Raw genomic sequence first — 24,133 nt, forward strand, 5'->3', positions numbered from 1 at the left:
ACACATATCACATAATAAGGATGGAGTTGTAAAAACCATGCAATTCATATGAATAAGTAGGTGAAGAATTGATAGAAACCTCCCCACAGTTAAACATTAGCATGTCCTCATGGTAAATCCAAGAGAAAAGAGTGAAGGTAGAATGGTAGAATCTTATGCAATGCAATCTATCTACATGCAAACTATCTAAATGAATCATGCAATTCTAATTATTATCTACCTATATATGTATAGAGCTTACATGTGGTTAAATTGATTCATATTTTCAAAGAATCATATATGTATAACCAAGGCCAAATCATATTAAAACACATTCACAGTTGAGTTGAGTTAATCAAAAGATTTCACAAACTTGCAAGACAATCAATAATTAAATATGGATATATGGAAATGAGCTATTGAACCCTCACTGGATTTGTGTATACACTCTAGTCACTCAGTGTTTGGGGTTAATCACTCTATTCTTCTCTAGTCATGCTTTCTAAAACTTTGTTCTTCATCTAACCAATCAACAAATATTCAATGTATACATCCAAACATCATGAGGTCTTTTTCAGGGTTGTAATGGGGCTAAGGTAAAGGTGATGATATATATATAAGGTTAAGTGAGCTATAAATTGAATCCTTGATTAGTCTAAAATCTCACCTAACATATACATACTTTCTACAATTTTGAAATTATGCCTAGCTACCCAATTTTTCCACTTTTGTATCACATATTCATGCACTAAATTATTTTTTATTTTTATTACATGTGCATTGATTTCTTTACTAAACTCATTATTGGGGTAATTCTATCCCCTTATTTATTTACTTATTAAAAAGGGATTTTTTTTAAATATAAACACAATATATCAATGCACATGGTATTTTAATTATTTTGGTTTCACATGAGCATGCACCCAAATTTCAAATAATTTCTAGAGTTAATACCTTCCTATCAACCCAAGTTCCCACAGTTTCCCCATACTTAGTTGATGCATAATCTCTATCTTAAGCTAACCAAAGAATCAAATTGGGATTTTTAAATTGTTTTTCTGCTTAAGGCTAGTGATGTGGTTATAGAACAGAAGGGGATTAAAAAGCTCAAGGGGGTTAACAAGGGTGACATAAAAGGTAGGCTTATTTGGGATAACTGAGCAAATACAAGTAATGGCCTCAATCATATGCGAGAATGTAAATACATTGAATATTGGACATATAGAATGAAACAAAGTAAAGTCTACAATTATAGTGAAGAAGGGCGAAACACACAGGAATGAAAACTATGGTTAAATAATGTAACCACGCAATTAAGCTCAAAAACTCACAGGTTGTGTGTTATTTGGCTTAAAAACCATATATCAGTTATGTATATCATGCAAGTATGAATTAAGAGTTTCCATTCAACTCAATGTGAATCTTTGAATGGCTCTTATAAAAATTGTATTTTCCTTGAAAAATGTTGTCAATTTACCAACACTTTTTGCTATATATATATATATATATATATATATATATATATATATATATATATATATATATATATATGGTGGGTGGATTGTTGTGATTCTGAAAAACTAAAATTTCTAGTCTACTCTTTTATTTTCAATTAAACCAAATTATTATATGCTAAAAGGGTAAACTAAACTAAATAATCCATATGTTTCTATATCACAACTAAATAAGCTAAGAATGCAAATCAAGCTAAATATCTAAGATATATATATACAAAGTGCAAAATGTAAAATGTAATAAAGTAGAAATAGACAGAAAATACAGTAAAAGAAAATGTGCAAGTACTGAAAGGAAAATAAAATAAAATACAGAAAAAGAAATAAAATAGGATAAAGAGTCTGAAAGTAGTTCACCAAAATAAAGTTCGCCGGAGATGGCGACCTCCCCACACTTAAATAATAGCATCGTCCCCGATGCTCAATCAAGCTGGCTGTGAAGAAGTGGCATCTCCGGAAGGGTGCTCTGCTGGTGTCTCTATGGTGGCCAGAGGTGCTGCAGTCTGTATGGGTTCCTGAGGATCTGCCTGCTGAAGCGAGAGCTCTGTCTGTAAAGAGACCTATGGATCGGCTAGCTGTATCTGCTGGGGCTCTTCATGATGTGGCGTAGCCTGCTCGGGTCCTGCTTGCTCAGCCTCTACTCGGACATCCTCCTCCTGGTCATCCACCTCCTCCTCAGATGCCTCTGATGGTGTGTCAAGCTCGGAGGGGATGTCATGGTGGCCCGACCGGATCATCAACTTTAAATTCTCATAGCATCGCTTGCTGCGACGTTTAGACCTCTCATATCGCCACTGGTTGCGGTGCTCCATCTGGTCGAGCCGCTCAAAGAGGCGATGCACAAGGTGGTAAATGGGCTCTGATGCAGATGAGGATGCTGTGGTGGTGGCTGGTGTAGCAGGTGAAAAAGGAGCAGCAGAAGATGTGGCTGCCTCAGCGGAGGCAGTAAGAAAGGGTGGTCTATAGCCCAAAGCCTGGAACTTCCTACCATGTGGGATGATCTTCTTGCAATCAGCGGCGGGTGGCTTCTCATCCGCAAGCTCCTAGGGTACCTCAGCTCGGCGGCCCAGCTGAGTAATCAAGTAGGGGAAAGGTAGAGTGCCTCGAACATGGACCCTGGACATATAGTACTAGATAAATCTGGGAAGGTACATGTCCTTGCCCTCCATGACGCACCAGATAAGGGTAATCATGGCAGCTGGCACCTCAGTCTCATGAGTTTTTGGCATCACATAATTGCTAAGAATTTGCTGCCATAACCGAGCCTCATCATTCAGATAAATAATTTTTATGCCCTTTGGGGTCACTATTGACTTACCCATGACCCATGGGACAGTAGGGTCAATAGCTATGGTGCGCTTTACTGCTTTTCAGTCAAATCTCATAAACTTCATATCTTCTTCAGCCTTCTGGTAACCATCCGGCTGATCGGATTTAGGCTGGAGTTGGAGGATGTCTTCAATTGCCTCCTCAGTAACTAGAATTTGTTTGTCTCTGAGCTGCACGGCATCCAGGGTCATTTTAAAGTAGTTGCAGTAAAATTTTCTGACCCAGGATATATTTACCTCAGTCAAGTTCCTCTCCAGAAAGTACCAGCCTCTCTGTTTGATTTGGTCTGTGGTGTACTCTAGTAATTCGGTTGGAATTCGGAGGGTCTTTTCTAGATATAGGTTCCTTGAAGTTGTAAAAACTGGATACTTGAGTTCACAGTATCGGTTGGCAAACATGACTGGGTCGGTTGCAGGCACTAACTGATTAGCCTTTTCCTGTGGAGTAAAATTTTTCTCCCGCCAGGAATCATCATGGAGGATATCCAAAATAGTGGTAGAGGATTCTCCTCTTTTTCTTTTGCCTGTGCCTGTTTTGGCTTTTCCTTTGCCTTTTGGGTCAGACATCCTAAAAAGCAGAGGTTCCAGGATACAGTTTATTAAACTAAAACAGGAAAACAGGTAAGCAAATAGTAGTTGAGCAGTATAAGCATAGAGGGACAAAAGAGGAATAAAATAGCAAAATAAGCATGAAGTGAGTTAGATAGATATAGGATTTTGGACTGTATGCAAGCTAAATGTGAAAGAATAAAAATCACAATCCAAGATCTATGATATGCGGAATGCTTGTCTATCAGGAACAACAATAATCATGTCTTGAAATGGGTTGAAAGTAATTAGTTGAAAACTAAGAGAGAAGTTAGAAAGTTAATGCAGTTAAGAGTTAAAAAGTGAAGTTAAAGTAAGTGGCATGGTATTGTGGTTCCTAATGAACAAGAATTGCACAAACATGAAGAACAAGTAACTCACATTCAAGCAAAGAATGCAGAGTAATGATGATAAATCATATAAGTGAAAGAATTGCAAAATGAATTAAATCATCAATAATACACTTTAACTAAGAAGGGAATCAGAAGGAGTAGGAATGCTAGCCCATACATCCATGAATTGGCTTGGTTGAAACCAAATAGTGTAGAGTTCAAAAGTACCAAAGCCAATTTATGAATGGGGGTTAAGTCAAATAATTTGCGAAAAAATCGGGCAGCATTCCGGCTATAAATTGGACGTTCCCGGAAAATCAACAGCAGCATAAATTTAGTTCATATAACGTTTAAAAGTAGTGCAGAAAAGAGTAACAAATTGCAAGTCACATGAATTCAGAACAAAAAAACTCAATCTGCAGCAGGAAATGCAATTCAGGTTGAATAATGTGAAAATAGCATTAAACAGTAAGGAACAGTATATGAGCAGCATTATGGGCACAGCAATTTCAAAATTGCAAAATAGATAAAGCAAGCAGCAAGAACGGCGTAATTATCAGACCTAAATCCACTAACCACATCCTAGCTACCTAAACACCTAAAATCCACTACAAACATGCATCTCTAACTATCCTAAATTGAACAGAATCGAAAAATATGTAAACTAACTAACTGGAATGGGAATGGGATCGGAGCGCAGTGGAACTTGGTGTGCGCAGTAGCAGAAATTGAACGCAGAGAGAGGGTGGTGGCATGGTGGTGCTGGTGGGCGGCACAGCGGTGGGTCTCACGGTGGTGCAAGGCGGCGCGTGGTGGTTCTTGGTGGAGGTAGGGGGTGAAAGAGGGAGAGGAAGAGAAGGGAGGAGGGGCGAGGAGGGGGCGTTGGGGGTTGGTGTTGCTGGCGGTCTGGGTGGTGGCGGCGGGGCTGGTTCGGCCGCGTGGAGACAGGGGCGGGGGCAGTGGTAGTGCAAGAGGAGGAGGGAGAAGGAGAAAAGAGGAAGAGAAGGGGGGAAGAGGGGGTGAGGGCGGTGCGGCGAGGGGTTACGACGGTGGCGCCGTGGCGGGCTGGGCGGGGGTGACAGTGGAAGGTTGGAGGGGAAGAGAGAAATGGAGGTGGAACGTTGGGGACGGGGGGAAAAGGGGACGACGCTAGGTTAGGGTTTCCACGTTGGGGGGTTAAATGGATTCAAATCCACGCGGACGCGTGGATCACGTGAGAGCGTAGCTGAGGCGGAAGTGCAACGACGCGAAAGCGTCAGTGACGCGAACGTGTGAATGGTGGATAAGGAAAATGACGCGTACGCGTGGAGCACGCGTACGCGTCGACTAGAATCTGTGCTAAATGCACATATCCAGCGTCATTTTGGCGCAACTCTCTGTTTCAATTAGGGGGGCAAAATTTTCAGGCGACGCGTACGTGTCGCCCACGCTTACGCGTGATGTGTGTTAATGAAAATGACGAGTACGCGTCGTTGACGCATACACGTGGCCCAAATTATACGTAACGCAACCAGCCGCACGATTCCAGCCCAACTTTCTCGGCGTTAGATTGATACGCCGATTTGAAGCCCACGCGTGTCCCATGTGCACACGTGGTGTATTTTTTTTATGCATTATGCAAATGCAAATGCAGACTATATGCATGTTTCCAGGGAAAATAAAATAAAATAAAAAGAAATAAAATATAACTAAAGACAAACAATAAGAAAATAAAATTAAAATTGAAAAAGGAACAATCATACCATGGTGGGTTGTCTCCCACCTAGCACTTTTAGTTAAAGTCCTTAAGTTGGAAATTTGTTGAGCTCCCTGTTATGGTGGCTTGTGCTTGAATTCATACAGAAATCTCCACCAACGTTTGCAATTCCAATAGCCTTTGGGGTCCCAAACTAGGCACGTAAAGCCTTTGAGCAAGTTAAAGCAGGTTTTCAGGCTCCAGGAGTATTGATTGTTAGGACAAATTCCAGGATCCCAAACCTTGCTTCTATACCCGTCTTTGCTATTATCTTCATTATTCCAACCGGGCGATGAGTAATTGGAACTCTCACTGAGATACCCAAAGATCTTCTGAGACCCATTTAATCGAACTCTATACCAATCCTTGCACTTCTATTTAGAGCGTAGAACCATATTGAACTTTGGATGCTAACTTCTATTGCTAACCATCTCCCTCTTACTCTAAAAGCCACAAAGAGCTCTAAGCTGGCCATCTGTTTCAAGCAAACCATATTCAAGTGGAAAAGTAAAGATGAAGGCTAAGGATTTTACCCACTTGAAGTTTGTATTAGGTGGTAATGGCTTTGGGAGAGGTGTTTCCGGTGGTTCTACAAGCTCCACTTCCTTATACTCCTCTGTGAATTCTTCCACTTCCTGACAGACCTCTTCAATTGCAACCTCGTCTTGATCAAAGTCTTGAATTTCTTCCTCATCACTCAAGTCATAAGTTAGAGGTTGAGAAAAGTCTACCTCCACATCATCCTCATATTCACTCGGGGTGAAATCTTCATTCTCAAAGAATTCAATTATGGATGCAAGTTCATCACTAGGAGAGCTTGATTCATGATCGTTATTACCACAAAAACTTCCTTCTTGATCTGTTTCATCCAGTTCTTCATAAGATACATGCTTTGGGGGTTGTGCACTATCCTCCTTAGAATCAATTGCAAATTTCTGGCCGAAAGTATCCACAATTCTTGATTCCCATGGAGGTTCAGCGTATCCTTAGTCTTCAACCAATTTTTCTTCCTTTATAATTTCAGCTTCCTCTACTTGTTCTAGTACAAAGTCATGTTCTGTACTGTCAACCGGAGCTTCTAGTGTCTCCTTCGGACTAGGGGCTAATCGATTTATCGCTTGCTCCAATTGATGAAGGGTTGCATGAAATTTATCCACGGTTTCCTTAAGACAATCCTGTGATTCATGGGTCGACGGATATGGACATGATGCATATGGAAGTGGTGGTTCTCGGGAGTAATTGGATTGGAATTGGGGTGGGTAGAGGTTAGGGTCATATGGAGGTGAATGGTTGTGATTGGCTTGTGAGTATGGTGGTCCGAAGCTATGTTGAAGAGGTGGTTCATTGGCATATGATGGGACTTCTTGGTAACTACAAGGGGGTCCACCATATCTATCATCTTGGTATGCACCTCGGAATGTCTCTTGACCATAGTAATTTGGTGGAGGTGGTTTGTCATGAGGGGGTCCACCATAACTATTGTCTTGGTATGCATTGTAGAATGGTCGTTGTCCATGGTATCTTGGAAAGTGTTGTTGCCGAAAGGGTTGATCAGATCCTCGTGGTTCCATTTGTGATTGTTTCGACCTTGATGCATGTTCCTGTTATAGCTTCCATTCCTTACAACAATATTAGAACCAAACTCAAAGTGACGGGGGTGAGAACTCATATTAACTAATAAAAATTAAAAACAAAAATAAAAAGAAATAAACAAGCAAAATAAAATATTTACAATAACCAATAATAAGGCACACGTTTGCAAGTCTCCGGCAACGGTGCCTGATGAGCGGATAATTTATACACTTTTTGGCATTATTTTTAGGTAGTTTTTAGTATGTTTTAATTACTTTTTATTATATTTTTATTAGATTTTAAATAAAAATCATATTTCTGGACTTTACTATGAGTTTGTGTGTTTTTCTGTGATTTCAGGTATTTTTTGGCTGAAATTGAGGGACCTGAGCAAAAATCTGATTCAGATGCTGAAAAAGGACTGCAGATGCTGTTGGATTCTGACTACTCTGCACTCGAAATGGATTTTCTAGAGCTACAGAAGCCCAATTGGCACGCTCTAAATTGCGTTGGAAAGTAGACATCCTGGGCTGTCCAGCAATATATAATAGTCCATACTTTGCCTGAGTTTCGATAACGCAAACTAGCGTTTAAACGCCAACTTTCTATTCTATTCTGGCGTTAAACGCCAGAACTGACACCAAAGCTGGCATTTAACTCCAAGAAAAGACTCTACATATGAAAGCTTAAATGCTCAGTCCAAGCACACACCAAGTGGACCCGGAAGTGGATTTCTGCATCATTTACTCATTTTTGTAAACCCTAGGTTACTAGTTCATTATAAGTAGGACCTTTTACTATTGTATTTTCATCTTGGTTATTCTGGTTCCCCCTTTAGGGACGAAGCCAATGACCACCATTATCACTTATGTATTTTTAACGGTGGAGTTTCTACACCCCATAGATTATGGTGTGGAGCTCTGCTGTTCTTCATGAATCAATGCTTTTACTACTGTTTTTCTATTCAATTCATGCTTATTCTTATTCTAAGATATTCATTCGCACATAAGAACATGATGAATGTGATAATTATGTGACACTCATCACCATTCTCACTTATGAACGCGTGCCTGACAACCACTTCCGCTCTACATGAAAACAAGCTTGAATGTGTATCTCTTGGGTTTCTAATCTAAGATTAAAACCTTCATGGTATAGGCTAGAATTATTGGCAGCCATTCCTGAGGTCCAGAAAGTCTAAACCTTGTCTGTGGTATTCCATCTAAGATCTGGGAAGGGATGACTGTGACGAGCTTCAAACTCGCGAGTGTTGGGCATAGTGACAGACGCAAAAGGATCAATGGATCCTATTCCAACATGAGTGAGAACTGACAGATGATTAGCCATGCGGTGACAGTGCATTTGGACCATTTTCACTGAGAGAACAGACGGTAGCCATTGACAACGGTGATCCCCAACATATAGCTTGCCATGAAAGGGAATATGAATGATTGGATGAAGGCAATAGGAAAGCAGAGGTTCAGAAGGAACAAAGCATCTTCATACGCTTATCTGAAATCCCACCAATGAATTACATAAGTGCTTCTATCTTATTTTCTGTTTTAATTATATTTCAATTATCAAAATCCCATAACCATTTGAATCTGCCTGACTGAGATTTACAAGGATGACCTTTGCTTGCTTCAAGCCGACAATCTCTGTGGGATCGACCCTTACTCACGTAAGGTATTACTTGGACGACCCAGTGCACTTGCTGGTCAGCTGCACGAAGTTGTGTGAAAAGTGTGCAATCACGATTCCGTGTACCAGCACCATTTTTTACGAACAGATTCTTGCTAGTAAAGAATTTTATAAAAATAATTGCGTTGTAAGTATAGTTTCTAAACCAGTAGAGAATCCTCTCGTGCAAAAGTTTGGTTGTCACAAATAACAAAACCCAATAAAATTTATAACCGAAGTATTTAAACCTTGGGTCGTCTCTCAAAGAATTGCAGGGAAGTATGATTTATTATTGGTTATGAAATTGTATATTTTTGGTTTTTGAAATAAGGAACAAGTAATTTAAATGGCAAGAAAAATAAATTAATAATTAGAAAAACTCTTGGCAAGGTATGAGAACTGGAAATCTCATCCTAGTTATCCTTATCAAGTGTGATGAGAATTGTTTATTTCTCCCACTAAGTTAACCCTTACTAAATAAAGAAAAGTCAAGTGGACTAATCAACTTGATTCCTCAAGTCCTAGTCAACTTCTGAGGAAAGACTAGTTTTAGAGGGATCCAAATCAATTAGCAATTTCCAATTTTCAATCAACTGCTGAGTTTGATAACTCAAGTGTCACCAACTATTCAACCAAAGCCAAAAGGGGAAAAATCTAAATTATTTATATTGTAAATAGAAGAAAGCAATTATAAATCTAAAATACCTCAAATTGCATTTAAACATAAATTCAAATCTAACATGAGAAGGTTCATAAGCCAATTTGGGAACATAAGTAATTAACAAGTAAAAGCATTAGAATAAATAAAAGTAGAAGAGAAACATAAATTAAAGGAACATTGAACCTGGAATTGAGAAATAACCATAAACTAAGAGGAATCCTAATCCTAAAAACCTAAGAGAGAGGAGAGAGCCTCTCTCTCTCTCTCTCTCTCTAAAACTACATCTAAAACCTAAAATTGTGAATTATGAATGTTGTATCCATTCTCCCTTTGATTCCCCATTTTCCAGCCTCTATATTGTGTTTCTGGGCTTGGATTTGGGCCAAAGAAGGGCCCAGAAATCGCTGAGGGCGTTTTCTGCAATTTCCTGCACGGGGTGTCCATCACGCGTGCGTGTGGGTCACGCGTGCGCGTCATTGGAGATTTTCCTTGCCATGCGTACGCGTCAGTCTTGCGTACGTGTCACTCGTGCTTTTTGCTAGGCATGCGTTCGCGTCGTCCTTGTGTGCACATCGCTTGCATTTTGCGCGAGGCACGCGTTCGCGTCGTCTATGCGTGCACGTCGCTGCCATTTTCTTCAAAACTCCATTTTATGCGTTCCTTCCATTTTTGCATGTTTCCTTTCTGTTATCTAAGCCATTCCGGCCCTATGAAGCCTAAAATTACTGAACACACAAATCACGGTATCGAATGGTAATAAAGGATAATTAACATTTTTAAGGCATAGGAAACATGTTTTCACACATATCACATAATAAGGAAGGAGTTGTAAAAACCATGCAATTCATATGAATAAGTGGGTGAAGAATTGATAAAAAATACTCAATTGAGCATAAGATAAATCATAAAATAGGGGTTTATCAGAACCAAAGCCCCAAATGAGCACAAGTTGAACTTTCCACCACAATCCAAGCCACCAATCAACTCCAATCAAGCACCAACAATCACCAAAAACTTCCAAACTCACAATAATCAAGCTATAACACACATAGACCATAACTAATCAACCTAAGGCTCATTATAATTGAAATTTTACAAGAGTTTCAAAACTTCTTACCTTGCCCAACAGTTTTGGATGCCAAAACCAACATCAATCAAGGGCTAGAGTGTACCTAAACACCCAAAACACAAGATTTCACTCAAAACCAAAATCCTAAATTTTTGAAATTTTGAGGAGAAGATCTGAGAAGGATTCGTGGTTTCCTTACCAGTTTCTTGTGTCGGTTTTGTAGAGCTCTTCATGAGGAACGCGTGGCCACAAACGGTGCGGCGATCGAAGCTCTATAGCTCAAGATATGAGCTTGTGAAGATGGTGATGAATAGTGTTTTCTTCTTCCTCTTCTCCCCTTTCTCTTTCAGCTGATGGTGTTGTGTTTATATGTGTTGTTGCCGAGTGGGTTCATTAAATGAACCTATTTATATGTTGGGCTTGGGCCCAACTTGGGCCCGGTCCAATCCGTTATCGTTTTTAGCCCGTTTGGCCCAACTTTGGGCCAAACCTTTAAAATTAACGCCCGTTTTTTACTTCTATTGTTTTTCTAAGATTTTTTACTGTTTTCACCTTTTCTCGCGCAATATCGAGCAAACTTAAACCGGTTCAACCAGTTCGACTATCGGTTCACGGTTTCCGACGATTTTTCGCAGAAAATACATTTTCTGACTCAGAAAAAGCCACTGAGTCCAAAAATTATATTTAAATCCTCTAATTCTCGTTCTAACTTTTCAGATTCTATTTTGGGGCAATTAATTATCTAATTAGGCGGTTAATTAGTCGTGGTTCTTACATTCTCCCCACCAAATAAGAAATTTTGCCCTCAAAATTTAATGATTACCTGAGAATAGCTCGGGATAATCCTTTCGCATCTCAGACTCCAATTCCCAAGTATGCTCTTCAACTCCTGCTCACTCCCAAGCAACTTTAACCAATGAAAGTTCATTTCCTCGCAGCTTCTTCACACTCGTGTCGTCAATCCATACTGGTGTTACTTGAAAAGTCATGTTCTCCCTCAACTCGACCGACTCGGGTTCTAACACATGAGCCGCATCTGACGTGTATTTACGGAGTTATGACACGTGAAATATGTCATGTAAGTTAGACAAGTGAGGTGGCAAAGCTACTTGATCTGCCACCGGCCCGAATCGTCTCAGAATCTCAAACGGTCCAATGAACCTTGGATTCAACTTCTTGGTCTTGATTGCTTTTCCAATCCCAGTTGTTGGCATAACCCTTAAAAATACATGCTCTCCTACTTCAAATTCCAGTGGTTTCCTCCTCTGATCCGCGTAACTCTTCTGTCGACTCTGAGCAGTTAGAATCCTTTCCCGAATCTTCTTAATCTTCTCAGTAGTCTTTGCTACCAATTCAAGACCCAAAATACTAGCTTCACCAGACTCATATCAACAAAGTGGAGATTGGCACTTCCGTCTATACAAGGCTTCATATGGAGCCATCCCAATGCTCGCATGAAAGCTATTGTTGTACGCAAACTCCACCAATGGCATGTAACGGTCCCAACTTCCAAGTTGATCCAATACACACGCCCTTAGCATATCTTCCAATGTCTGAATAGTCATTTTCGACTATCTATCCATTTGCGGATGATATGTGGTGCTGAGACATAGCTTTGTACCGAAAGCTTTCTGAAAAGCTCCCCAAAACCATGATGTGAATCAAGGATCACGGTCTGACACTATGCTCGATAGCACACCATACAATCTTACTATCTCTTTGATGTACGATCTCGCCAACTCTTCCATAGAACAATTCACTCGAATAGGCAGAAAATGGGCGGATTCGGTTAAGCAATCCACGATCACCCAAACCGTATCAAATCCCAACCTAGTCCTCGGTAGACCAGTCACAAGGTCCATTGCAATTCCTTCCCACTTCCACTGAGGAATATCAAGTGGCTGTAACATTCCCGATGGTTTCTGATGCTCTATCTTCACCTTCTGACATGTCAGGAACTTGGATACCACTGTTGCTACATCACCTTTCATCCTAGGCCACCAGAACATCTTCTTTAAGTCATAATACATCTTTGTACTTTCGGGATGAATAGAAAACCCACTATTGTGAGCTTCTGACAACAAATCTTGCCTCAAGCTCCCGACATCCGGTATACAAATTCTCCCTTTGTATCTCCACAACCCTTCCTCCTCCTTAGTGAATTCTCCGCGCCTCTTATCACCAACTGGTTGAAACAGTTGCTGAAACTTCTACTCATCTTGCTGAGCTCTCTAAATCTCTGATCTAAACGTGCTTGAGATCTGTAACAGGTTTAAATAAACTCTTCTCACAACTTCACCAATATCCAACTTAAGGTCCACAAACTTATCAATTAGCTCCTCTTCCTTGATTCTCATCCAAGAAATTGTCAGGGACTTTCGACTCAAAGCGTCTGCTACCACATTCGCCTTTCCAGGGTGATGACTTAATTCAAAATCATAATCCTTCAAAAGCTCCATCCACCTCCTCTGACGCATATTGAGCTCTTTCTGATCAAAGATGTACTTGAGACTCTTATGATGAGAAAAGACGTAAAACCTCACTCCGTACAAGTGGTGTCTCCAAATCTTCAATGCAAACACAATCGCCGCTAATTCTAAATCATGAGTTGGGTAATTTACCTCATGCGGTCTCAGCTGACGTGGTGCGTAAGCCACCACATTCCGGTGTTGCATCAACACGCAACCCAAAACCTTCAGTGATGCATCATAATACACTTCAAATGGTTTGTGCGGTTCCGGTAAAATCAAAACAGGTGCTGAAGTTAACTTCTGCTTCAAGGTTTGAAAACTTTCTGCACACTCCGACGTCCACACAAATAGAACCTCTTTCCTTGTCAACTTAGTCATCGGTAGTGCAATCCAGGAAAATCCTTCAATAAATCTCCGGTAATATCCGGCGAAGCCCAAGAAACTTCTGACTTCCGTCACCGTCGTTGGTCTTTCCCATTCCATCATCGCCTCCACTTTCGAAGGATCTACTGCTATTCCTCCTTTGCTCACCACATGATCTAGGAACTTTACTTTCTTTTTCCAGAACTCACACTTGGACAACTTAGACTACAATTTTTGCTCTTTTAAGATTTGCAACACAATCCTCAAGTGTTCTTCATGCTCTTTTGCCATCTTAGAAAGGGACGAAATACTTTATTCATGTAATCCATGAACACAGCAGGTGCATTCATCAACCCAAAGGACATTACCGCAAACTCGTAGTGTCCACAGTGTGTCCTAAACGCAATTTTCGGGATGTCATCCTCTTTCACCCTTATCTGATGGTAACCGGATCTTAAGTCGATCTTGGAAAACACTCTAGCTCCTTACAATTGATCCATCAAGTCATATAACGTTGGCAGCGAGTACTTGTTCTTCATAGTTACTTTGTTCAACTGTCGGTAATCCACACACAGTCGCATTCCTCCATCCTTCTTCTTCACCAATAAAACTGGCGCTACCCACGGAGATACACTTGGTCGAATGAACCTCTTGTTCAGAAGCTCTTCTAACTGAGTCTTCAATTCAACCAACTCTATCGGAGCCATTCGATAAGGCGCAATCGTCACTGGTCCGGCTTCCGGCACCAATTCACTCACAAATTCAATTTTCCTCTGAGGTAAAAATTCAGGAATATCTTCCTGGAACACTTCCGGAAAGTCTCTAACTACCGGTATTTGATCTAGTTCCTGATTATCACCTAACGAGTTTGCAGCCAACAGAACATAATCCTGACACTCTTCCCCATTACAGTGCACCATTACTGAGTTCAGGTAGTAACCCTCAGCTATCACTGCTCCCTTTTCTCCTTCCGGAATAAACTGAATTAACCGCTCAAAGCAATCCAACAAAACCCGGTTCTTCAACAACCAATCAAACCCCAAAATCATCTCTAACCCAATCATTGGCAAGCAAATCAAGTCATGCACAAAATCTCTACCCTCAAGCTTGAAACCTACTTGCCTACAACCTGATCTAGTCATAATTGTCTGATGCGGAATATGTACATGCAGATCAAATGCTATCTCTGACACTTTCAAGCCTAGTTCCTCAACCTTATCAAACAAAATAAACAAATGCGGAGCTCCAGTATCATACAATGCAATCTAGACTTTATCACCAATTAAATAGTTACCTCTCATCAATGGATCTGCCTTGGAAGCATCATTGGTGTTCATAGCAAAAACCCGTCCTTGGTGCTGACTCTGACCCGCATTCGGGTTCTTCCTACGAGTGTAATCCCTTGCAATGTGACCACGCAAGCCACAGTTGAAGCAACCACCTAAACCAATATTGCATGAGTCATATGGATTGAAATGCCCACAATGTGCACAAGTCAAATCCGGAGAAATCTTACTCTGATTTCCTCTCCCTTTGGCATACTGAAACTGATTCTGAGCGTTCTTTCTGAAGCCTCCTTGCCCTTGAGGAGCATATCCTCCTCTCTTGAAACTCTGACCTCTCGAATGAAAATACTTGCCACGTCCCCTACTGGTATTTACTCCATGAGTCTCCTTGGGCGAAGCTATTGTCTTTGTATATTCTTCCACCACTCTCGCCTTGTTCACTAACTCGGAGAAGACACGGATCTCTATAGGAGCCAAGCAGTCATAATGCTATCCTTCAAGCATCTTTGATACTTGAAACACTTCCAGCTATCGTAGATCTCTGGGGTACCCTGACACACCCGAGAAAACCTACAAAGCTCCGCAAATTTGCTTGTGTAGTCTGCCACAGACAAGGAACCTTGTTTCAACTGCATAAGTTCCATCTCCTTTGCTTCCCTTGCAGACTCAGGAAAGTACTTCTTGTAGAAGGCCGTTTGGAATACATCCCAAGGAACATCAGCATTCTGGAGCTGTAGCAAGCGGTACTCTGCTTGCCACCAGTGTTGGGACTCTTCCGCAAGCTGATAAGCAGCAAATTCTACATATTGGTTATTCGGAACATGTTGCACCTGTAAAGCATGCTCCATGGCTTGAAACCAGTTGTCTGCTTCTGTAGGGTTGGTTGATCCTCGGAAAATTGGTGGATGAACCTTGAGAAAAGTCGCCAAGGTCATCGGGGCACCTCCCAAGTTATCGTCGTTTCCCTCCGCATTGTTATTCGCATTTCCTTCACCATTTCCATTGCCATTCCCATCCGGTTGGCCTAACCTCTGCACCGCTTGCAGAGTCGTAATAGCATTAGCTTCCATGGTATTCGCAAGGTTTGCCATGGCCGCTATGAATTCGGCATGGTTGTCAACCGGTTGCTCATTCCTACTTTCTCGTGAACGTGCTCGACCTCGTCCGTGAGTGGCCATTAGGGTTCCTGTCTACACCAAACAATCGATATCAAGATGATCAGTCTCAATATCAAAAGCCTAGTGCTTCAATTATCCTAAACAGGCACTCACAAACAAGCAGGATATGCAATATCAAGTAGATAACCTAATAGCATCAAAGAAAAAGACACATAGAGTATGCAATGAAGCACAATCGGTCCATCCCTCAGGCTCACAAGGACGAACCACTCTGATACCACTAAATGTAACACCCCAATTAGCCTAAGCTTTACCTCGCGTCGTAAAGCTAAGGTTAATCAAAGGTTACGACAAAATGTACTAACGAAGCTTCTAACTTAAAGCACAAGAAACAGAGATAATATAACAAAAGATAATAGTATAATATCATAAGAATCTAGCCACGGCTCGCAGAGTTTAAGCCAGCTAGCTATATACAGACATACAGAACAACAGTAAAATCAGCTTATACAAGTTTTTCTCTCTCAAATACAAGCCTCTAGGCAAAGCAAAATACAAAAGTGAGAGCTATATAAGCAAAATAATAACAAAGACTCCAAAAATATCATGATCCTCCACTTCTGTCACCATCCAAACAACTTACCGAGGTGGGTTGCGACCTGCATCTAAAAAACACAACAGAAATATGGTATGAGAACCAGAGATTCTCAGTATGGTAACAGTGCCCAGTGATGTAGGATATAAGACCCCAGGACGCCAAAGGCAATCCTAGAACTTCATATCCATCACAAGATTTATCTTAAATCATACTAAAACAATAAAGCATAACTTAAAACCATGACATAACTCAAAACTTTAACTGTATAAAAAGGGTAATCTAACTTAAAGGATTCTCTAACTAACAACTCTCCACTGTCCCACAGCCTTCACCAACCTATCCTCCATGCGATCCCATTGCTATTGCCTTCCGAACCACCTCAATCCCAGTAGAAAGCACAATTATATACAATGCAAGTAAAACACAGGTATTGGCATGTAAGGAAAATAATTCAAATAGCAATTAGGTATGTTATTCAATTAGGCAAGCAATTAAAAGTCGACAAAGCAAACAAACAGATAGAAGATACATATGATGAATGCTTGTCCTATTGGCTGTGATATCACATTGTCAGTTCAACTGCCAACCCGACACATCTCCATGGATATGTCGCCTTTCGGAGACATCATTGAGAACCCCCAAGATTTGGTGCTCGGATCACCGTCCAGGATTTTGTGCCTGCGCACTCTATTGACCCGAAGGGATGCGAGCGGGATACTCTTGCCACAGACCTCACATCTCAACGTAAGCGGGATTAACCACCGTCCTTACGCCGCCGCCGCTACCTCTACATGCAGGATTAACCACAGTCCCTGGCGCATAGCGTCTCAACAATCTCAGTATAAAATAGTAGTTCAGGGGTTTTTCAAAAACATTTTCAGTATATTATGGATCCAACATTTCCATTCCGAGTCCTCGACTCATCTCAACCACTGTCAATTTGCATTTTTCATTCCGAGTCCTTGACTCATATCAACTACTGTCGATTTACATTTTCCATTCTAAACTCATCAGTTCATCAGTTCTCAATTCATATACCAATCTACCTTCACATGCCATCCAACCATCCCCAGTACACCTGGAACCTAAGCCACCATTTCGAATTTTTTCAAAATAATGTCAACTAAATCTCTTAGGTTCTTTCCCATATTCTCATACCCAAAATGAAGCCCAAGAGTCTTAGAATGGTGTCATAGAAGTATACAATCTTGTTGGGAAAGGGAAATAGTTTAAAAACAAAGTTTAAGTTATAAAACAGGGCGTGTGCATCCGCACAGGGGTGTGCGTGTGCACGCCCAAGAGAAGTTTTAAAACATGTGCATACGCATAGGGGTGTGCGTACGCACAACTACAAATTTTCACAATTCTGTTCGCTCGCACAAGCTGTGCTAGCGCCCCCAACAGACTGCCTTTCCCAACGTGTGCATGCGCACAGGTTGTAGTTATTCATTGGTTATATGTGTGCACCTGCTGTGCTAGCACTCTAAACAGGAAGCATTCCCCTGCATGTGCGTACGGGTTGTAATTTTCGCAGGGGTGTGCGTGTGCACATGGCTGTGCGTGCGCACATACTAGAAATCACAAAATTCTGCAACTTTGCAAAATTTTAGATTTTAACACCAAATTTTGCAAACTTTATATTGATTCGAAGAGTTTTCAATAAATTTTAATTCTAAATAAATTTCAACAAATTTCGAAGATTGAGGCATAAGTTATGATCAGACAAAGTTCACCAAAATTCCCTTTTTACCAAAAGCCACAAGTACTCAATTTTTTCCAAATTCTCAAACCACATCCAACCAAAACAATACCAAACTCCCATTTACAGCACCATCTACCTTATTGGGTCACAATTCACCATTCTCAGCCATCAAACATCAATTTCATGACAATAAAATCAATCTTCCACCAACACATTCACCAATCGTCATTTTATCACTATCAATTCTCATCATCAACCTCATTCATGCTTTATATCAATAGTCAACAATATACATTCATTCAAGTTCATCAAACATCATACCTCAACATCTTTATTTATCAACATTAACCATGTCAATTCATCATACACCATCAACCAACCATCATCAACAATCACATAAATCCAAACCTATCCTATGAGTCACTAGCCTAAGTGTCCATGAATATTATATACTACATAGAGAAAACCAAAACCATACCTTGGCCGATTTCCAATATGAACCAAAGCCCCAAATGAGCAAAAGTTGAGCTTTCCACCACAATCCAAGCTACCAATCAACTCCAATTAAGCACCAACAAATACCAAAAGCTTCCAAACTCACAATAATCAAGCTATAACACACATAAATCATAACTAATCAACCTAGAGCTCATCATAATTGAAATTTTACAAGAGTTTCAAAGCCTCTTACCTTGCCCAACAGTTTTGGAAGCCAAAACCAACATCAATCAAGGGCTAGAGTGTACCTAAATATCCAAAACATAAGATTTCACTCAAAATCAAAACCCTAAATTTTTGAAAGTTTGTAGAGAAGAACTAAGAAGGATTTGTAGTTTCCTTACCAGTTTCTTGGGTGGGTTTGTAGATCTCTTCACGAGGAATGCGTGGCCGCAAACAGTGCGGCGATCGGAGCTCTATAACTCAAGATATGAGCTTGTGAAGATGGTAATAAAAAGTGTTTTCTTCTTCCTCTTCTCCCCTTTCTCATTCAGCTGATAGTGTTGTGCTTATGTGTGTTGTTGCCGAATGGGTTCATTAAATGAACCTATTTATATTTTTGGCTTGGTCCCAACTTGGGCCCGGTTCAACTCGTTAGTGTTTTTAGCTCGTTTGGCCCAACTTTGGGCCAAACCTTTAAAATTAACGCCCGGTTTTTTACTTCTATTGTTTTTCTAAGGTTTTTCACTTTTTCTCGCATAGTATCGGGCAGACTTAAACCGGTTCAACCGGTTCGACTACCAGTTCGCAGTTTTTCACAGTTTTTTACAGAAAATACATTTTTTGACTCAGAAAAAGCCACTGAGTCCAAAAATCATATTTAAATCCTCTGATTCTGGTTCTAACTTTTTGGATTCTATTTTGGGGTGATTAATTATCTAATTAGGCAGTTAATTAATCGCGGTTGTTACACAAGGAGGGTTTGATTTGATAATTGACAAGAAAAGTAAATAACAAGAAAGTAAATGATAAGAACTAATAAAATAAAGGAAAAGAACTCTTGGCTAGGACATGAGAATTGAGATCACCATCCTTGTCTACAAACTATATATTGATAATTATGAGGAACCGAGCTCATTCAGTTTACTTCTATGCTTGAAGTATGTCAAACGGCTTGATCAACATCAATCCATAAGTCCTAACCTAGCTACCAATTGACTTAGTAGTAGGCTAGTGTCAATGGTTATCAAATTGACTGCTAAGGGTTCTCAAATCACCAAATTAATTAGACCCAATGACTCAAGTTTACCCAATTTCCTTAGCCTCTGCCAAGAGTAAAGAAAACTACTCCATAATCAAAGGAAACATTTCATCAAACACCTAGAGTGCAATAAAAGTAAACATCATAAATTGCAAGAATTAATAAAACCCATAACTAACATGAACAAGAAATCAACAATAGCAATGAAGATAAACATGAAAGAGACATGGAAACATAAATTGCATTAAAAGAGAACCAAATCCAACAAGAGCATTCATAAACTAAAGAGAGCAAAATAAGGAAATTAACAAGGAAAACTAGAAAATTGAACTACTTGAGCATGAAAATGTAGAAGAAACAAGATGAAAACAAGAAATTAAACCTAGATCTAAGATGCAATTGACCTAAGAACCTTAATTCAAGACAGAAGAGGGAGCTTCTCTCTCTAGAAAACTAACTTACATGATGCTATCCTAAAACTAAGTGCTCCGTGATGAGTATTTTGGTGAAAAATAAATTTCTCCCAAAACACACAAATCTAACCGGCAAGTGCACCGGGTTGCATCAAGTAATAATAACTCACGGAAGTGAGGTCGATCCCACAGGGATTGATGGATCAAGCAACTTTAGTGAGTGATTAGTTTAGTCAAGCTAACATTGAGTGATTTGAGTGACAATTGAAGCCAACAGAATGTAAATTTGCAGGAATTATAAAGTGCAGAAAGTAAATTACATTAAAGCTTAAAGAGCAAGAAATGCAAATTGCAAGAATCTTAAATTGCAAGAAATGTAAATTGCATTAAATGTAAAGGGGAGTGGGTGCTGGAAATTAAAGAGAGCAATAGATCAAAGCTTAGAGAAAATTAAACTTGCAAGAAAAGTAAATCAAATCATGAACAGAAATGTAAAATGCAGAGCACTTGCAGGAGAATTAAATTGCTTGAAAATAAATTGAATTTACTGGGAACAGAAAGCAATGAGAACCAAAGATCAAAATCAAATTCCTTCTCCCCTCAATCCAAGATTCAAATTCAAAGAAAGAAAATCAAAAAGAGAGCTCTGTATTCCTCGTGCTCCCTTATGGAGCCAGCCTCCCCACAAATATGAAACAGATGCCTATTTATAGGCATTTTTACAAAATGAAAATGAAATTCAAAACAAATTACAATTAAAATGAAATTTCTATTCTAACTATCTCTTGTGCCTTTGAGTGGTGTCTATTGGGCCCTTGCTCTTGATGGAATTGGGTTGATAAAGGCCTTGGTTGATTGCTCTTGGAGTTTGAAGAGGAACCGAATTGAACCGGGTTGAGTTTGCAAAAGTTGGTGCAAAAGTTAGAGCAAAAGTTAGGGGTCTAACTTTTGGTCTAACTTTTCATATCAGCCCACAAAATTTGCTGCTATCCACGTTGGGGCAAAAGTTAGGGGTCTAACTTTTGCTCCAACGTTGGCCTCCCTTATGCACATTTATGGCGCCAACTTTGTCCTCTTGTCATGTTGCCAATTTTATGTCCAATATAGACTATCATATATGGTTTGAAAGCTCTGAATGTCAGCTTTCTAACCCACTTAAAATCACTTCAATTGGACATTTACAACTCAAGTTATGATCATTTGAAGAGGGCATGGTCGCTGGCTTTGGTGTGCAGCGTTTGAGGTAACGTTTGCCTCAAACGTTGGCGAAAACGCCAGTTCTGGAGGCTCAAACGTATTGTCCACCCCATACTATTATACATTGTTGAAAAGCCCTGAATGTCTACTTTCCAATGCCTTTGGAAGCACATCAATTGGGGATCTACAGCTCGAGTTATACTCCATCGAAGGTGCAGAGGTCAAGTGGCCTCACTGCAGGTTGCCACCATGTTCATTTATGCATATTGCGGGGCAGTTTTCTCCCTCAATTTTAGTGTCCACCATGCAGTGCCATATATGCTTGGAAAGTTCTTGATTCCTAATTTCCATTGCTTCTTGAATCACCTCATTTGGAGCTCTGTAGCTCAAGTTATTCTTGTTGGAAGTATACCCCTCCAAGCTGTTGTGGTGTGTGGCGCCAACGTTAGCCACCAAGTTAGGGGGCTAACGTTGGCGCAAACTTTTGCTCCTCCCCTTGTGATTTTCATGTGCCAACGTTAGCCACCAAGTTAGGGGGCTAACGTTGGCGCAAACTTTTGGTGCCCAGGGAGGTTTTCTTCATGCCAACGTTAGCCTCAAAGTTAGGGGGCTAACGTTGGCGCAAACTTTTGGTGCCCAGGGAGGTTTTCTTCATGCCAATGTTAGCCTCAAAGTTAGGGGGCTAACGTTGGGGCTAACATTTCACCCAAAAGTTTGTGCAAAAGTTTGAGGCTAACTTTTGGTCCAGCTTTTTGCTTCCTGGTTCATTTTCACTTATTCCATTGTCCTCTCTTTACTCCTAGCCATTCCTTCTTGCTTCAACCTTTCTTCAAGCTTTCTTCACCTATCATTAATCAACCAAACACATCAAAGCTATGCTCAAAATCATGAGATATTCATTCTTTCATAATATGTGACAATTATAGCATAAAACCTCATGAAATAGCATGAATTCATACATGGTTGATTAAATCAAAGGAAACATGAAAATCTACCCAATTGGCTTGCTTATGGATCAAGAAAGTGCATAAAACCTATTGAAACCAAAGGAAAAAGGCATAGAAAAACATGACATGATGACATGTCATCACAACACCAAACTTAAACCTTGCTTGTCCCCAAGCAAGAAAAGAATCATGCAATAAAGATTGACAATCCAAGGTAAGAAGAATAGCAACTCAATGTTCATGGTAAGCTAGTTTTCTAAGCATGCTACAATCACAAAAGAAATGTAAATGATTGATGCTTCCATCTAGCTCAATTTATGAAATCTTTCTTTTATATTTCTTCCTTGAAACAAGCTTTTGATTTTTTTTTATTTAGCTTCTCCTTTTGGGTGCTTTGCCCCATGAGTTGATAACAAAGCTACGACTTCTAAATGCTTTGTTTTCAAGTATTACCACTTGATACATAAGCACCACAAGCATTTGATTAGAGGACTTCATTAAGCTCATTTTTCTTTTCTTTTCTTAACTCTCTAATCATTGATGCTCAGAGCCTTGAGCTTTGAGGGAGTGCTTTTGCACTTTGAGCCTAGCCTTGACTTCTAAGTGTTTTGTTTTCAAGCATTTGGCTTGATACATAAACACCACAAGTACTTAGCAAATAAATTGCCATTGGTACTCAGAGCCTTCAGCTTTCTCACTCTTTCCCTTTTTCTTTTCTTGCTTTATTTTTGCATTTGCTTCTTCAAGGTTTTCATGATTTTCAAAAGATTTCACAAAATGTCCTAGATGAAAACTTCAATTAAATAAAATCCAATGCAATTAAGCAACAATCAAACATACTAGCTTACCAATACTTTTATGCACATGCTAAAATCTTCTTTAATGCCTTGTTTGTTTATGATCATGATACTTTGTTGCTTTTGAATTCACAAAACTCAAGTTGGTAATCATAATGACATAGCACCATGTTGCAATTTAGAAATCAAACTATGCCTTTTCATACACACATGCATACAGAGAAGGTACAGACAATCATGTAGTTTATGGTGCTTGAAACAAATGAGAGGAAAAGGAACTTTACAACCTTGCAGTTCATCTTCATTATTGTTGTACTTTTTCCTCTATTCTTCCTCCTTCCCTTGCCAAACTCAAAATACTTGCTCATCCTCAAGCAATAATTAGAACAATGGCTATGGGGCTAAGATGTATCATGAATGTCTTACATAATGAAATGTTAGTAGCACATGTGTTTTAAGCAAGCAAAATTAAAGATAATAATCAAGGCACAAGAGACAGAGACATTGTGATTGCAAGCTTAAGAAGGTGAGCATAATACTTTGCATAAAGAATAAGTGGCACACCAAACTTAATGTGACACTTTCGCTTGGAATCAATGCAAGTATCAAGTAAAGATTTGAAGCAAATTGTGTTGCATAGCAACACCAAACTTAGAATGCAATCCTTTGTCCATTTATTTGAATTAAAACCAAGCAAATGAAACTGTTCTTTATTAAATACAATCACTGAGCCAAGAATCTGTCATTATTAAAGCTCTCTTGGTGATGTATTAATAAACACAGCAAATAAGCAAACTAAAATGGAAGCATTAAAAACAAAGAATTAACTAAAGTTAACAGAATAACAAAATATCAAACCAAAAGAAAATTAACACTGCAAAGACATTATGGTTATGCAGACAAGTGGTGTTGCTGAATGCTTTGCATAGAAAAGTAGGCGGCACACCAAACTTAGAATCTTGATGTGTCGCTTTCATTTTTAATTTGATGCAATCATCCAAAAAGATTGAAAATAATTTGTTGCAAGGCATCACCAAACTTAGAATGTAACCATATGTCAATTTATTGAATTTTAAACAAAGCA

At 39.7% G+C, this 24,133-nt stretch overlaps 1 protein-coding gene across 1 annotated transcript; it reads right to left on the reverse strand.

Annotated features, from left to right (window-relative positions):
• Positions 1-13,777: 13,777 nt before the first annotated feature.
• On the reverse strand, positions 13,778-15,669 carry LOC107646951 (uncharacterized). The gene is made up of 4 exons (XM_016351093.1): positions 15,283-15,669; positions 15,092-15,179; positions 14,639-15,042; positions 13,778-14,557 (listed from the first exon to the last, which is right to left on the reverse strand). The coding sequence occupies exons 1-4, from the start codon at positions 15,667-15,669 to the stop codon at positions 13,778-13,780; spliced, it is 1,659 nt and encodes a 552-aa protein (XP_016206579.1).
• Positions 15,670-24,133: the final 8,464 nt, after the last annotated feature.

Source organism: Arachis ipaensis, chromosome B6 (genome assembly GCF_059453495.1).
Source record: "Arachis ipaensis isolate K30076 ecotype BB chromosome B6, ASM5945349v1, whole genome shotgun sequence".
Taxonomy (NCBI): Eukaryota; Viridiplantae; Streptophyta; class Magnoliopsida; order Fabales; family Fabaceae; genus Arachis; species Arachis ipaensis.